The sequence below is a fragment of the Cololabis saira genome, chromosome 20 (genome assembly GCF_033807715.1).
Source record: "Cololabis saira isolate AMF1-May2022 chromosome 20, fColSai1.1, whole genome shotgun sequence".
Lineage (NCBI taxonomy): Eukaryota > Metazoa > Chordata > Actinopteri > Beloniformes > Belonidae > Cololabis > Cololabis saira.
Genome location: NC_084606.1, coordinates 1,636,436 through 1,651,635, shown reverse-complemented (window position 1 = coordinate 1,651,635; position 15,200 = coordinate 1,636,436). Strand labels below are relative to the sequence as shown.

The 15,200-nt window shown below is 44.2% G+C and overlaps 1 protein-coding gene across 1 annotated transcript in view; it reads right to left on the bottom strand.

The window, feature by feature from the left end:
- Positions 1-4,323: 4,323 nt before the first annotated feature.
- LOC133420903 (mucin-2-like) overlaps positions 4,324-15,200 on the bottom strand; it is a 14,227-nt gene continuing 3,350 nt past the window's right edge. Inside the window, exons 2-10 of the mRNA XM_061710784.1 lie at positions 13,006-13,366; positions 11,376-11,537; positions 11,016-11,295; positions 10,126-10,726; positions 8,331-8,712; positions 6,661-7,042; positions 6,432-6,546; positions 5,733-5,986; positions 4,324-5,623 (exon numbers count right to left, since the gene is read on the bottom strand). Of these exons, the coding sequence (XP_061566768.1) occupies positions 4,324-5,623; positions 5,733-5,986; positions 6,432-6,546; positions 6,661-7,042; positions 8,331-8,712; positions 10,126-10,726; positions 11,016-11,295; positions 11,376-11,537; positions 13,006-13,156 (3,627 nt within the window). The 5' untranslated portion in view covers positions 13,157-13,366. The remainder of the gene's footprint in view (positions 5,624-5,732; positions 5,987-6,431; positions 6,547-6,660; positions 7,043-8,330; positions 8,713-10,125; positions 10,727-11,015; positions 11,296-11,375; positions 11,538-13,005; positions 13,367-15,200) is intronic.

The window sequence follows — 15,200 nt, the reverse complement described above, 5'->3', positions numbered from 1 at the left end:
TGGAATGAGTAGAGTGAAACCTGAGACCACCTGATATATTGTACAAGCATTATGGGAGTAGTTTTATTCTTTAAGGTAAAGAATACCAGAATGGGCAAACGGATGGCGATTAGATGAATTAAATTTAGTCCAGGAGATGGCACGAGTAATTTTTCTTTTTTGTAAAAGGTCCAAATTTTTTAGATAGCTGGGATAAGTATTACAGTAAATAATAGTACAGGAATTTAGATGTTGTCCAAACAAAGGTTGATAAAGAATAAGAAGAGCAGAGCGTGGAAGCAGGTGTCTCGCTTTGAAAAGCAGACTGTCATTTTTAGGTTCTTAGATATTTAGTTTTGCAAAAGTGATCTATATGACGATTAGAGTTTAGACAGTCATCAATGAGGACTCCAAGAAACTTTGTAGAGTTTACTTTCTTTATTTTTTTTATCATTTATTTTGATCTGAAAGGCCAGATTTTCCATATTCTTTTGTTCTTTATTGAAACTGAATGATATATAATTTGTTTACTAATATTAAGAGAGGTTTTGTTCATTTTTGATCCAAATATCCACCTTAGAAAGCACATGGTTAAGGAGATTTTGAATCACATGGATGTTGTTATGTGATACGAGAAAGGTTGTTTCATTGAACATTCCAGGAAAACATGTCAGTGTTTAGCCCCGGAGGCAGATCATTTTCAACTTTATTCTGTACGAAGATATGTCTTTATGTAACATTCAATAGTGAACTACGGAGGAGCTTAATAAGAAGGAATATGTTTTCCAGTTATTGTAATAATTCATTTGATCATCAACCAGTATTTTGGGGCAAATATGCCATAGTTTCATGAGAGTGAATGGTTTTTACTTTTTGTTACGAAGAAATGTCACTTTTCTATAAAGGAAATGTTAATCGTGTGGACAATCCTGAGTATCCCCTCAACGCGTAAAGGATTTAACAGAGTAATTTGCATGTCTGGATTGTTGAAGTGGGTGTACATACAGTGCCCAAAGGGAAAGAAATCAGTAATGTTCATAAATAAGCAATTATTGCTCCACACCTATCTGTATGAAATTGTAGGATAATGTATTGAATCATCTGGAGTTGAGTATTGTGTAGTGGGTGACATCAGGAAGGCGTTTGGGAAACGCTGGATGGGACATGCGAATATGAAGACTAAATTGGCAAAAATCTGTGCACAGACCAAAATGACATGGGTGAACGCGGGCCATGGACTGACCCGTACGAAGTACAGACTGGACGATTTTTTCTAGGGCCGCAGAATGCGCCCTACTTGAAGGAGACTGACGAATAACAATTTGGTCAGAAAGCTCACTTCTCCGAACTGCAAAGTTTGGTATCTGCTTACTCCAAACAGGTCGGATACGGACGGACAGACACGGACCTCACAGACAGAATGGGTTCCCCTGTGAGTCATCAAGAGACAGTGGTCGGAGCCGAGGTGGACAGGACCCAGAACGGACTTCCCACGTCATCCGACTCCACAGGAAAGGTGACACGTGGTGTCACTGATCGCAGTGGGCAACACCGGACCCCCCCCATGAAGATTAGGACCCCAGATCCGCTGGATCTGGTGCAGGAGCGGACATCAGACCTTAGCTCTCAAGAGAGGGGCAGAATAATCCCCTGAGCAGGGTCCACCGGGTGATCAGAGTAGTCTACCTCTGACTCCTGAAGAGGAACAATAAAGAAGAAAGAAGATACATAGGGTGATCTCTGATTAGAGATCAAAAGGGGGATTGTTATGATTGATTATATAAAGAATAGTTTAAAATCAAACTGAATATGTAAACTGCATGTGCTGATTAACTAAATGTTTCTGTATGTGAAACTAAGGTGCATTCTTCTGTCTTTTCACTGAAAGTACCATGCTGTAACAGGCACGAGATAAGAGAGGCCCCCAGCAATAAACTAAGGGGGGCCCCAAGCCACCCCTACTTTCTCAAGTGTAATAAAATATGTTCTCAAGACAGAGACCGGCAGATCTGAGCAGGACGATTGAGAAGCAGGCTGCAGGAGCTTTTGCTCTGCCGATCTCCCTCATGAGGCCTACTTTAATTCTATCCCAGTCTTGTGTCTTTTTATTTACCTTTTCCAGCTCAATTAAAGAACCCGGGGTGATTCAATTCGATCACAACAAGCTGGAGAAGTGGGAATAAAACCCGTGTTTATTCGGACAACGAATGGGGAAGGAGGGGGAAGTGACGTACGCCATAAAGCAGTCAAAGCCGTAAAAATGTGTAGTTTTTTAGTGTGGCAGGGTTCCTACCATGCTCCTCAAAGTTACATAGTGCCAGTGAAGGAGATACAGACCCCTCAGACCATGACAGAGGAGAAATTAAACCTGTTGGAAGTTGATGTTCCATCACAATGATGATGATGAAATATTAGATTAAGCTGGAACAGTTACATAGTGCTGCTTTAAATGAACCGGTCGGTTTAGTCTAGAATGAACCGGTAGGTTTAGTCTAGAATGAACCGGTAGGTTTAGTCTAGAATGAACCGGTCGGTTTAGTCTAGAATGAACCGGTAGGTTTAATCTAGACTGAACAGGTCGGTTTAGTCTAGAATGAACCGGTAGGTTTAGTCTAGAATGAACCGGTCAGTTTAGTCTAGAATGAACCGGCTGGTATTGTTCAGTATTTTAACCAACGTTTGAAACGGTTTGGGGTTTTCAGGCGTCGCGTCTGCGACTCGGTAAAGTTCAGGCAAATCAAACACTTTTACGAACAAAAACAACCTCAGCGCTAAAATAAACTCCTTTTCTACGAGTTTATGAGTTTATTTTTCCTCGTTTGTCCTTCTGTCACAAAATATGGACTTCGTCTGTCAAGCTAGCTAGAAGCTAGAAGAAGCTAGAAAACATCGGGAGGATTTGAAAACGAGTCCCAACGTGCTTCTCTGGTTGTTCCGGTTTACAGATGTTGTGGAGACGACGTTGTTCCGGTTTACAGATGTTGTGGAGACGACGTTGTTCCGGTTTACAGATGTTGTGGAGACGACGTTGTTCCGGTTTACAGATGTTGTGGAGACCACATTCTTCTCTGGTTGTTCCGGTTTACAGATGTTGTGGAGACGACGTTGTTCCGGTTTACAGATGTTGTGGAGACGACGTTGTTCCGGTTTACAGATGTTGTGGAGACGACGTTGTTCCGGTTTACAGATGTTGTGGAGACGACGTTGTTCCGGTTTACAGATGTTGTGGAGACGACGTTGTTCCGGTTTACAGATGTTGTGGAGACGACGTTGTTCCGGTTTACAGATGTTGTGGAGACGACGTTGTTCCGGTTTACAGATGTTGTGGAGACGACGTTGTTCCGGTTTACAGATGTTGTGGAGACGACGTTGTTCCGGTTTACAGATGTTGTGGAGACGCCGTTGTTCCGGTTTACAGATGTTGTGGAGACGGAGACGTTGGAGTCTGAATCTATTGTTTCATCCGAGACAAAGACGTGACGATGACGACTTTGCCGCTTTGTTTTCCGTCTGAAAAGCCTCATTGTTTGTTTCGTACTGATGTCAGAGCTCCAGCCGGCGGTTTCTCCGGCCAATTAAACATAAACCGTGAGCAGAAAAAAACTGCAAATGAGCCCACGCTGCAAAAACTCTGAATCTTACCAGGAATATGTGTCTCATTTCTAGTTAAAATGTCTCAGTTTAGGTAAAAAAATCTCATTACACTTAAAACAAGAGTCATTACCAGAAAAATAACTTATTTGACAATTTCCACCTGTTTCAAGTAAATTTACACTTGAAATAAGTAGAAAAATCTGCCAGTGGAACAAGATTTATCTTCTTATTACAAGCAAAAAAATCTTATTTTAAGTGAAAATCTACTTGAAACAGGTGAAAATGTATGTTTTTTCCAGTGGTGAGTCTTGTTTTAAGTGTAATAAGATTTATTTTGACTAAAAATTAGACATTTTAACTAGAAATAAGACAAATATTCCTGGTAAGATTTTGAGTTTTTGCATTTACGAACAGGACGTCTCTCCAGTCTGAGTGAGTCAGTCGTAACTCCGTCAGTCGGTCGGTGAATCACCGGCCGACGTCGTCCCAAAGATACCGGGCACATTTCCAAAAACCTCCCCCGTCACCAACGACCACACGCTTCCAAACACTTCAGCTGTTCTTCGCTTTTTCTTTGAAGGAAGAAACTCGTTCCTACAGTCGTGTGAAAAAGTTGGTTCAGCCTTGGAAGTGAGTCAGTCGTCCACGCAATCACCGACTACGTTTCCACGGAGCAGAAACGCTGGTGTTTTCATGCGTTTTGGCCGTTCGTTTACACGAAAACGAAGCTCAAAGTCTCCAAAAGAGATTTTAGTTTGGAGTCGGTGAGAATCTGAGAATTTTGGGAACGTTGTGGGAACGTTGGGGGAATGGGGGAACATTGTAGGAACACTGGGGGAACATTGTGGGAACTTTGGGGGAACGTTGGGGGAACATTGTGGGAACGTTGTGGGAACACTGGGGGAACACTGGGGGAACGTTGGGGGAACGTTGGGGGAACGTTGTGGGAACGTTGGGGGAACGTTGGGGGAACGTTGGGGGAATGTTGGGAGAACGTTGGGGGAACACAGGGGGAACGTTGGGGGAACACTGGGGGAACGTTGGGGGAACGTTGTAGGAACATTGGGGGAACGTTGGGGGAACGTTGTGGGAACGTTGGGGGAACGTTGGGGGAACGTTGGGGGAACGTTGGGGGAACGTTGGAGGAACATTGTGGGAACGTTGGGGGAACGTTGTGGGAACGTTGGGGGAACGTTGGGGGAACGTTGTGGGAACACTGGGGGAACGTTGGGGGAACGTTGGGGGAACGTTGGGGGAACATTGTGGGAACGTTGGGGGAACGTTGGGGGAACGTTGGGGGAACATTTTAGGAACGTTGGGGGAACGTTGGGGGAACATTTTAGGAACATTGTGGGAACGTTGGGGGAACGTTGTGGGAACGTTGGGAGAACGTTGGGGTACACTGGGGGAACACAGGGGGAACGTTGGGGGAACGTTGGGGAACACTGGGGGAACACAGGGGGAACGTTGGGGGAACACAGGGGGAACACAGGGGGAACATTGGGGGAACGTTGTGGGAACCCTGGGGGAACGTTGTGGGAACGTTGTGGGAACGTTGTGGGAACGTTGTGGGAATGTTGTGGGAACATAGTGGTAAATTTGTGGGAACGTTAGGGGAACGTTGGGGGAACGTTGGGGGAACGTTGGGGGAACGTTGGGGGAACGTTGGGGGAACATTGTGGGAACACTGGGGGAACACTGGGGGAACGTTGTGGGAACGTTGGGGGAACACTGGGGGAACACTGGGGGAACGTTGTGGGAACGTTGGGGGAACATTGTAGGAACGTTGTGGGAACACTGGGGGAACACTGGGGGAACGTTGTGGGAACGTTGTGGGAACATAGTGGGAACGTTGGGGGAACATAGTGGGAACATAGTGGGAAATTTGTGGGAACGTTGTGGGAAATTTGTGGGAACGTTGGGGGAACGTTGGGGGAACACTGGGGGAACATTGTGGGAACGTTGTGGGAACGTTGGGGGAACATAGTGGGAACGTTGTGGGAAATTTGTGGGAACGTTGGGGGAACGTTGGGGGAACGTTGTGGGAACACTGGGGGAACATTGGGGGAACGTTGGGGGAACGTTGGGGGAACGTTGGGGGAAATTTGGGGGAACGTTGGGGGAAATTTGGGGGAACGTTGGGGGAACGTTGTGGGAACGTTGTGGGAACGTTGGGGGAAATTTGGGGGAACACTGGGGGAACGTTGTGGGAACACTGGGGGAACGTTGTGGGAACACTGGGGGAACGTTGTGGGAACACTGGGGGAACGTTGGGGGAACGTTGGGGGAACGTTGTGGGAACGTTGTGGGAACACTGGGGGAACGTTGTGGGAACACTGGGGGAACGTTGTGGGAAATTTGTGGGAACGTTGGGGGAACACTGGGGGAACATAGTGGGAACGTTGGGGGAACACTGGGGGAACATAGTGGGAACGTTGGGGGAACGTTGGGGGAACGTTGGGGGAACGTTGGGGGAACACCAACCGGTTTTGAACTGGTTGATTCGGCCATAAATGAATCGGTTGGGGACATTGACTCGTGGAAGGTGGTACCAACTTTTTACACGACTGCATTTCCTGGTTAAAGGACGTTTGTTTGGCGACTCGCTTGTCAACAAAAAAGATGGAAATGTTGGTATCGATGTGTAGTTTGATGACGTGTATTCTAAGGTCGTTCCTGTCCTACATCACCAACCCTGGATACGGTAAATACGCTCTAAACCGACGCCTCTCGAGGGTCCGACTCCAACTGGACGATCGTCCACAACGTCCCTGACGGATCAAATGTCCACAACCGTCTCTTCCTGTCGTCCGGTCGACGAAAAGGCTTGAATGGGCGGTTTTTTCCATCGTTCACACCGTCTCCACGACGATGACGACCTTGCCGGCGCCGTCGGCGGTTGGCGCGGCGCTAGCCGCCGCGGTGGCGGTGCACAGCGTCGGGCTCAACGGGCTCCGGGCGGGACAGTCCACGCTGTCGTGGACGCTGGTGTTTCCGTCTCCTCTCCTGTCCTCCTCTACTTCCTGTTCTTCCTCTTCCTCCTCTACTTCCTCCTCCTCTTCCTCTTCCTCTTCCTCCACCCGACACCGGCACACCTCGATGCCGGAGTCTCCGGTGAGCCGCCGGTGCCGGTACTGGCTCTCGTCGGCCCCCATCTCGTCCTCGTCCTCGTCGTCGTTCCGCGGCGGCTCGTCTCCGTCGTCTCCGTTGTTTTCCCAGCTCGGGGGTCGGGGCTGGAAGACGTCCACGCAGGGCGAGAAGACGGTCTGTTTGGGCGGCGACTGGCTGTTTCTGGGCGACGGCGACAGCGAGGAAGAGGAGGAGGAAGAGCCGGCTTTGAGCGGGTCCAGGAGCAACGACGCCGGCGACGGGGAATTGGCCCGGCAACCCTCCGACTGCACCGCCACGGCGGGACGAGGACTCGGCGCCGATCCAGATCCTGATCCAGATCTCAAACCGGCCCGGACGTCTGTGAAGGAAGGGATGAATGAATGAATCCGTTATTTGAACATGGTTATATACATATATATATATATATATATATATATATATATACATACATATATGTATATATATATATATATATATATATATACACATACATACATATATGTATATATATATATAAACATACATATACATATATATGTATGTTTATATATATGTATATTAGATATAAATATGTATATACATATACATATATATATATATATATATATGTATATATATATATATATATATATATATATATATATATATATATATATATATATACATATATATATATATATATATATATATATATATATATATATATTTATATGTATATACATATATATATATATATATATATATATATATATTAGGGCTGGGAGATATATCGAGATTTTAATATATATCGATATATTTTCAAACGCAATATGGTACGAATCAATATCGTTTATATCGATTTAAAAAAAAAAAAAAAAAAAATGATTTTTTTTTTTTTTTATGATTTTGATATAGCTTATTTTGTGACAAATTGACTTGAATGTTTTATTTGAGATTTGCACAAATGTTTTGTTATTTGCACAACTGTCAACCTCAGTGGAAAAGTCTGCCTGTCCAGGGTGTAACTCCTGCCTCTCACCTGTAGTGAGCTGGGATAGGCTCCAGCAGACCCCCGTGACCCCGCAAGGGATAAAGCGGGTATAGATAATGGATGGATGGATGTTATGCAGGAAAGGGATATTTGTTTTATTTTATTCAAGAAGCATTTTTATTCTCTATATGCAGGCAGTTTATTTTTATTTCATTTGTTTTATACATGTTGATATTGTGCAGACCTTAAGAAATGACGCTAACAGAGATGCTAACAGAGATGCTAATAGAGATGCTATGCTATAATGCTTTGGGGGAAACCCCAATTATGGCACAGAAAAAATATCGATATATATCGAGTATCAACATTCAGTTAGAAAATATCGAGATATGACTTTTGGTCCATATCGCCCAGCCCTAATATGTATATATATATATATATATAATATATATATATATATATATATATATATATATATATATATATATATATATATACACACACATGCATGCATGCATGCATGTATATATATATATATATATATATATATATATATATATATATATATATATATAAACATATATCTGGCCCAGCCCTGGTGTACCGTTACAGCCCTGGTGTACCGTTACAGCCCTGATGCACAATAACATTCATATAGAAATAAATAAATACGTACCTAAAGGCAACTGTGGAACAACGAGGTCCGGCTCGGCCGATCCGGTCCCAACCGGAGCTGCAGGACCAGGACCCGGACCCGTACTAGGACCAGGACCAGGTCCAGGACCAGGTCCAGGACCAGGACCCGTCTGGACCAGATCCAGGTCCTGGCCGCGAGGCAGCGCGGGTGAAGCCGCGGGTGAAGCCGCGGGTGAAGCCGCGGGTGAAGCCGCGGCGGCGCTGCTCCGGCTCGTATTTGAAGGTGTTGGACTCGGAACGAGGACGACGGACGGATCCGGAACCAGATCCGGAACCAGAACCGGAACCAGAACCGGAACCAGAACCAGGGGAAGAAGCTGCGACGGAGCCGGAGCTTCGGGCGGGTCGGACAGAACCAGGACCTGGAAACAGATGGCAGGAAACATCAAAATGGAATTAATTCAATTAAAATCAGAACCTTCAAACCTGGTTTCCATGGAAACCTCAATTCAGAATTACTATTTCCATGTAAACTCCAAGGAAAGTAGTTTAATTCGGAATTATTTAATTTGGAATAATTAATTTAGTATTTAATTAGTAATAATGAAATGGGAATTATTTAATTCGGAATTATTTAATTTGGAATAATTAATTTTGTAATTAATTAGTAATAATTAATTTGGAATTATTTAATTCAGAATAATTAATTTAGTAATTAATTAGTAATAAGGAATTGGGAATTATTTAATTCGGAATAATTAATTTAGTAATTAATTAGTAATAATGAATTGGGAATTATTTAATTCGGGATAATTAATTTAACAATTAATTAGTAATAATTAATTCAGAATGATTTAATTCAGAATAATTAATTTAGTAATTAATTAGTAATAATAATTTATTCAGAATGATTTAATTCAGAATAATGTAGTAATTAATTAGTAATAATTAACTTGGAATCATTTAATTCAGAATAATCAATTTAGTATTTAATTAGTAATAACGAATTGGGAATTATTTAATTCAGAATAATTAATTTAGTAATTAATTAGTAATAACGAATTGGGAATTATTTAATTCAGAATAATTAATTTAGTAATTAATTAGTAATAACGAATTGGGAATTATTTAATTCAGAATAATTAATTTAGTAATTAATTAGTAATAATAATTAATTCAGAATGATTTAATTCAGAATAATTAATATAGTAATTAATTATTAATAATTAATTTGGAATTATTTAATTCAGAATAATTAATTTAGTATTTAATTAGTAATAATGAATTGGGAATTATTTAATTCAGAATAATTAATTTAGTAATTAATTAGTAATAATAATTAATTCAGAATGATTTAATTCAGAATAATTAATTTAGTAATTAATTAATAATAATTAAGCCAGAATAATTTAATTCAGAATAATTAATTTAGTAATTAATTAGTAATAATTAAGTCAGAATGATTTAATTCAGAATAATTAATTTAGTAATTAATTAGTAATAATGAATTGGGAATTATTTAATTCAGAATAATTACATTAGTAATGAATTAGTAATAATTAATTCGTAATTATTTAATTCAGAATAATTAATTTAGTAATTAATTAGTAATAATTAATTCAGAATGATTTAATTCAGAATAATTAATGTAGTAATTAGTAATTTGGAATAATTTAATTCAGAATAATTAATTTAGTAATTAATTAGTAATAATTAATTCAGAATGATTTAATTCAGAATAATTGATTTAGTAATTAATTAGTAATAATAATTAATTCAGAATTATTTAATTCAGAATAATTAATGTAGTAATTAATTTGTAATAATTAATTTACCTTAGTCAGGTTGGACAGGTCCTGGTCCTGGTCCTGGACCTGGTCCTGGTCCTGGACCTGGACCTGGTCCTGGTCTTGGTTCGGGGTCGTCTGTTCACAAAGTGGCACTAAATCAAGTCCTGGACTCGTTTGGAGAAACAACATTCTCTCAACATCTGGAGGTGGAACCAGGGCCGGATCCAAAGTTCTCGGTGACCCGAGACCTTGTAGGGCCTCGGGGGCCCCGTAGGGGTCTGGGGGGCCCCCGGGGGGGGGCAGAGACCCTGAAATCGCCACGGTAACGGACTGGCCGGGGGTTAGCGGCGAGTCCCTGGCTAGCTGCTCCTCCGGGTCTCCGACCTCCACCGACACGGCCGCCGCGGCGTTAGCGACCGTCTCCACGGCGACGTCCAGGGCGAGGGGCGTGGCCTCGCTGGGCGTGGAGGCGTGGTCTAGCGTGAGGGGCGTGGCCTCGCCGGGCGTGGAGGCGTGGTCTAGCGTGAGGGGCGTGGCCTCGCCGGGTGTGGAGGCGGGGCTCGTGTCCGTCTCGTAGGTGACGGGCGGCGAGAGGGAGGAGCTACACGGGGAGGACGGGCAGCAGGAGTCGCAGGAGCAGCTGGAGCTGCAGAAGAAGAAGAAAATAATAATTCGGGTTTAATTTTTCCGAAAAGTCGAAATGTCGAGAATAAAGTTGAAATACAATTCGACAATATCAACATTTTCAACATTTCACTACCGCGTTACCTGTTGTCGGAGCTGAGCGACACGAGCGTAACGACAGTAGCGTAGCAACACTAGCTTATTAACATTACCTGTTGTCGGAACTGAGCGACACTAGCGTAGCGACACTAGCGTAACGACTCTAGCATAGCGACTCTAGCGTAGCAACACTAGCGTAGCTACCGCGTTACCTGTTGTCGGAGCTGAGCGATGAGCGGCCGTCGCTCAGCGGCCGGTGCAGCGTCAGCAGGTGGGGGTCCGCTGCCCCGGGGGGTTGTGGGTAACGGGGCGTGGTGAACACGGAGCCGGCCGCCCCGGGGGGTTGTGGGTAACGGGGCGTGGTGAACACGGAGCCGGCCGCCCCGGGGGGTTGTGGGTAACGGGTGAACACGGAGCTGTAGGGCGGGGGAGGCGTGGACGGCTGCGCTGCCACCTCCTCGTACGACGGCAGCTTCAGCGTCGCTAGGAAACCTGCAGGAGAAAAGGTTAGCTGTTAGCATCGCTGAGATACCAGAGACTAGCTGTTAGCATCGCTGAGCTACGTGACTCACTGAGGTCCAGCATGGACGAGGGGAAGGAGGTGGCTCCGTGGTAAGCTAGCAGGCTAATCTCACGCTGCCGCTGCTGCTGCTGGACGCGTAGCTTAGCGCGGCGGTGGCGGTACGCGCAGCAGCAGCTAAACAGGATCAGGACAGTCCAGAGCAGCCAGAACCCTGGAGGAAAACACAAGGTTAGCATTAGGGAATCCAGAACCGGTTCTAGTTCAGAACTAGGAATGGGTGATATTTTACCGTTCACGATAAACCGTCAAAAAAATTCCCCACGGTAAGAATTTGTCATCTAGCGGTAAAAATGATAAATTCCCGTTGATGACGCAGAAGGATGGAAGGAAATGAGCCAGAAAGAAAGAAAGAAAGAAAGAAAGAAAGAAAGAAAGAAAGAAAGAAAGAAAGAAAGAAAGAAAGAAAGAAAGAAAGAAAGAAAGAAAGAAAGAAAGAAAGAAAGAAAGAAAGAAAGAAAGACGTTTTTTGTGTAACAAACATGGCGGCTCTGAGAGAGAGATGGATTTAGAATGTTATTTTTGGTGTTGTTTTGTGTTGTCATGACTGAATAAACTTCATTAATTAATTAATTCATTCATTCATTCATTCATTCATTCATATTACAAATATATTTTTGGGCCCCCCTGGCCCCATGGAGGAGCCTGACGCCGGGGGGCGTCTTAACACCTCACTTATATTGTTTTTATTTAAAGACACAAAACAAAGTTGATACTAAAATTGTTTGTTCTGCGTTTTTCCAAATGAGAATCGAATCGTTAAGCAGAATTGAAAATGGAATCGGAATCGAAAAAATCTTATCAATTACCGTCCCTAGTTAGCATGCTAACCGGACCTGAGGACAAACACTAGCTGCTGCGTGTGTCTCTATGCTAGTGTCTCTATGCTAGTGTTGCTATTCTATCGTCGGTATGCTAGCATTGCTACGCTAGTGTCGCTATGCTAGTGTCGCTACGCTAGTGTCGCTATGCTAGTGTCGCTATGCTAGTGTCGCTACGCTAGTCTGGCTACGCTAGCGTCGCTACGCTAGTCTGGCTACGCTAGCGTCGCTACGCTAGTGTTGCTACGCTAGTCTGGCTACGCTAGCGTCGCTACGCTAGTGTCGCTACGCTAGTGTCGCTACGCTAGTGTCGCTACGCTAGCGTCGCGACGCTAGCATCGCTACGCTAGTGCCGCTACGCTAGTGCCGCTACGCTAGCGTCGCTACGCTAGTGCCGCTACGCTAGCGTCGCTACGCTAGCGTCGCTACGCTAGCGCCGCTACGCTAGCGTCGCTACGCTAGCGCCGCTACGCTAGCGTCGCTACGCTAGCGCCGCTACGCTAGCGTCGCTACGCTAGTGCCGCTACGCTAGTGTCTCTATGATAGTGTTGCTACGCTAGTGTGGCTATGCTAGCGTCGCTATGCTAGTGTCGCTATGCTAGCGTCGCTACGCTAGTGTTGCTATGCTAGTGTCGCTACGCTAGTGTCGCTACGCTAGCATTGCTACGCTAGTGTTGCTATGCTAGTGTCGTTATGCTAGTGTCGCTATGCTAGTATCGCTACACCTAATTCCAGGTATCGTAGGTACTCTTACTCACACACCAGAGCTCGTAGTAGTACGTGCTAGCAGCTAATACTTACACCAGAGTTCGTAGTAGTACGTGCAGCAGCCCGTTTCTCCGCAGCAGTGGCCCGTCTCGCACAGGTAGCCTCCATTAGCATTAGCGCTAGCGCCGGGGCAGTAGCGCGGTCTCCCCAGCAGGGGCAGGCTGCCACCGGAGTGGTACTCCATCGCACCCCCGCGCCGCTAGCGCTCAGCCCCGCGCCACCGCTAACCAGCTGCTTGCCGCTAACGCTATAGCGGTAGCCGCTGACGTCTAGTCCCGAGGGCGGAGCCGCTACATCTTCACCTCCGTCCGTCTGCCGTCTGAAGGGCCGTTAGCGGCTTAGCGAGCTAACGAGACACCGGTGGGCGGAGTCAGGCCGGTGGGCGGAGTCAGTCCTGGAGACAGAAAGATGAGACAAACGTTTAGCCGGTGAAACAACGAGACATGTGTGACACACGGAGCTGCAGCAGGGGCTGATGGGTAATTCCAGTGTTGCCAACTTAGCGACTTTGTCGCTAGATTTAGCGACTTTTCAGACCCCTATAGCGACTTTTAGGGCTGTTCGATTTTGCCCAAAAATAAAATCTCGATTTTTTTTTCTCTCAAAATCCGATTTTCGATTACGATTATTTTGTGAATTGACAAAAGGCAAAGAAATGATTTCAAATATGCTGTTTTTTTATTGAACATTTGCCCCATAGGGCTTTAAGTGCAAACTTTGCTCTTATTAAACCAAAAATGAATGAATAAAGTGCAAAACTCTGTAAAAAAAAGTTGAAAAAATATAATAAAATATAAAGTTTTATCTCTGAAAAAAAAAAAATCAGCAAATCAGCACTTGCAAACATACAGTAAGTTATATTTCCAATTAAATAAAACAAGACATTTTCTAATTAAACTAAACTGGGTCTTTGCATGCTAAATAATAATGACCCATGAAGGAGGTAGAGGTGTGGAATGTCACTCATTACATTTGCTGTTCACATTTGCAAGTTTTTTGCTGGAACACGAGCCGGTCTAGCGGTGGCATGTTAGTATATCACCATGGTTACAACGCCCCCTCCTACACTAAAGAGCCTCTCCCATGTTAGTATATCACCATGGTTCCAACGGCCCCTCCTACACTAAAGAGCCTCTCCCATGTTAGTATATCACCATGGTTCCAACGGCCCCTCCTACACTAAAGAGCCTCTCCCATGTTAGTATATCACCATGGTTCCAACGGCCCCTCCTACACTAAAGAGCCTCTCCCATGTTAGTATATCACCATGGTTACAACGCCCCCTCCTACACTAAAGAGCCTCTCCCATGTTAGTATATCACCGTGGTTACAACGCCCCCTCCTACACTAAAGAGCCTCTCCCATGTTAGTATATCACCATGGTTACAACGCCCCCTCCTACACTAAAGAGCCTCTCCCATGTTAGTATATCACCATGGTTCCAACGCCCCCTCCTACACTAAAGAGCCTCTCCCATGTTAGTATATCACCATGGTTACCACGCCCCCTCCTACACTAAAGAGCCTCTCCCATGGGGCACTTGTCGCAGGTATTGAGAGGTATTTCCATCAATCATTAATATGGTATCAATCATTAATATGTGTGCAGAAAAGGTAAAAAAAAAAAAAAACAAGTAAAAAAAGTGAAAGTGAAAAATCGATTTTACGATTTTCACGTTTTAACATCGTTCTAATTACATAATTGCGATTAAGATTTAAAATCGATTAATCGAACAGCCCTAGCGACTTTTTTTCAAAAAAGCGACTAGCGACAAATCTAGCGACTTTTTCTGGTGTTATTGGAGACAATGTTTCAGCGCAAACCCTGCGGCAGGCGCCTCTCGTCCGCCGCTGAGCTCCGCTCTGCGCCCAGCGCACATAAATGAATAGGTAAAGCCTGATTTATGGTTGCACGTTAAATCGACGCAGAGACAGCGTGTGTGTGTGTGTGTGTGTGTGTGTGTGTGTGTGTGTGTGTGTGTGTGTGTGTGTGTGTGTGTGTGTGTGTGGAGGCCGAGGAACCTGTAAAAATACTATGAACGTGAATTAGGGCCAAACTAGTTATCATTTTCTTTGCCACTGACAGTTTTTTTCTGTTGTCTCTTTTTGGTCGATTTAGATTGTTAATGTTGTCAAGTTAAAACCGTCTAAAAACATGTTAAACATGTTATTGTTGTTGCAAATTATGTTCATGGTTTACTGTGACTTGTTGTTGCTCCTACAGGTAAG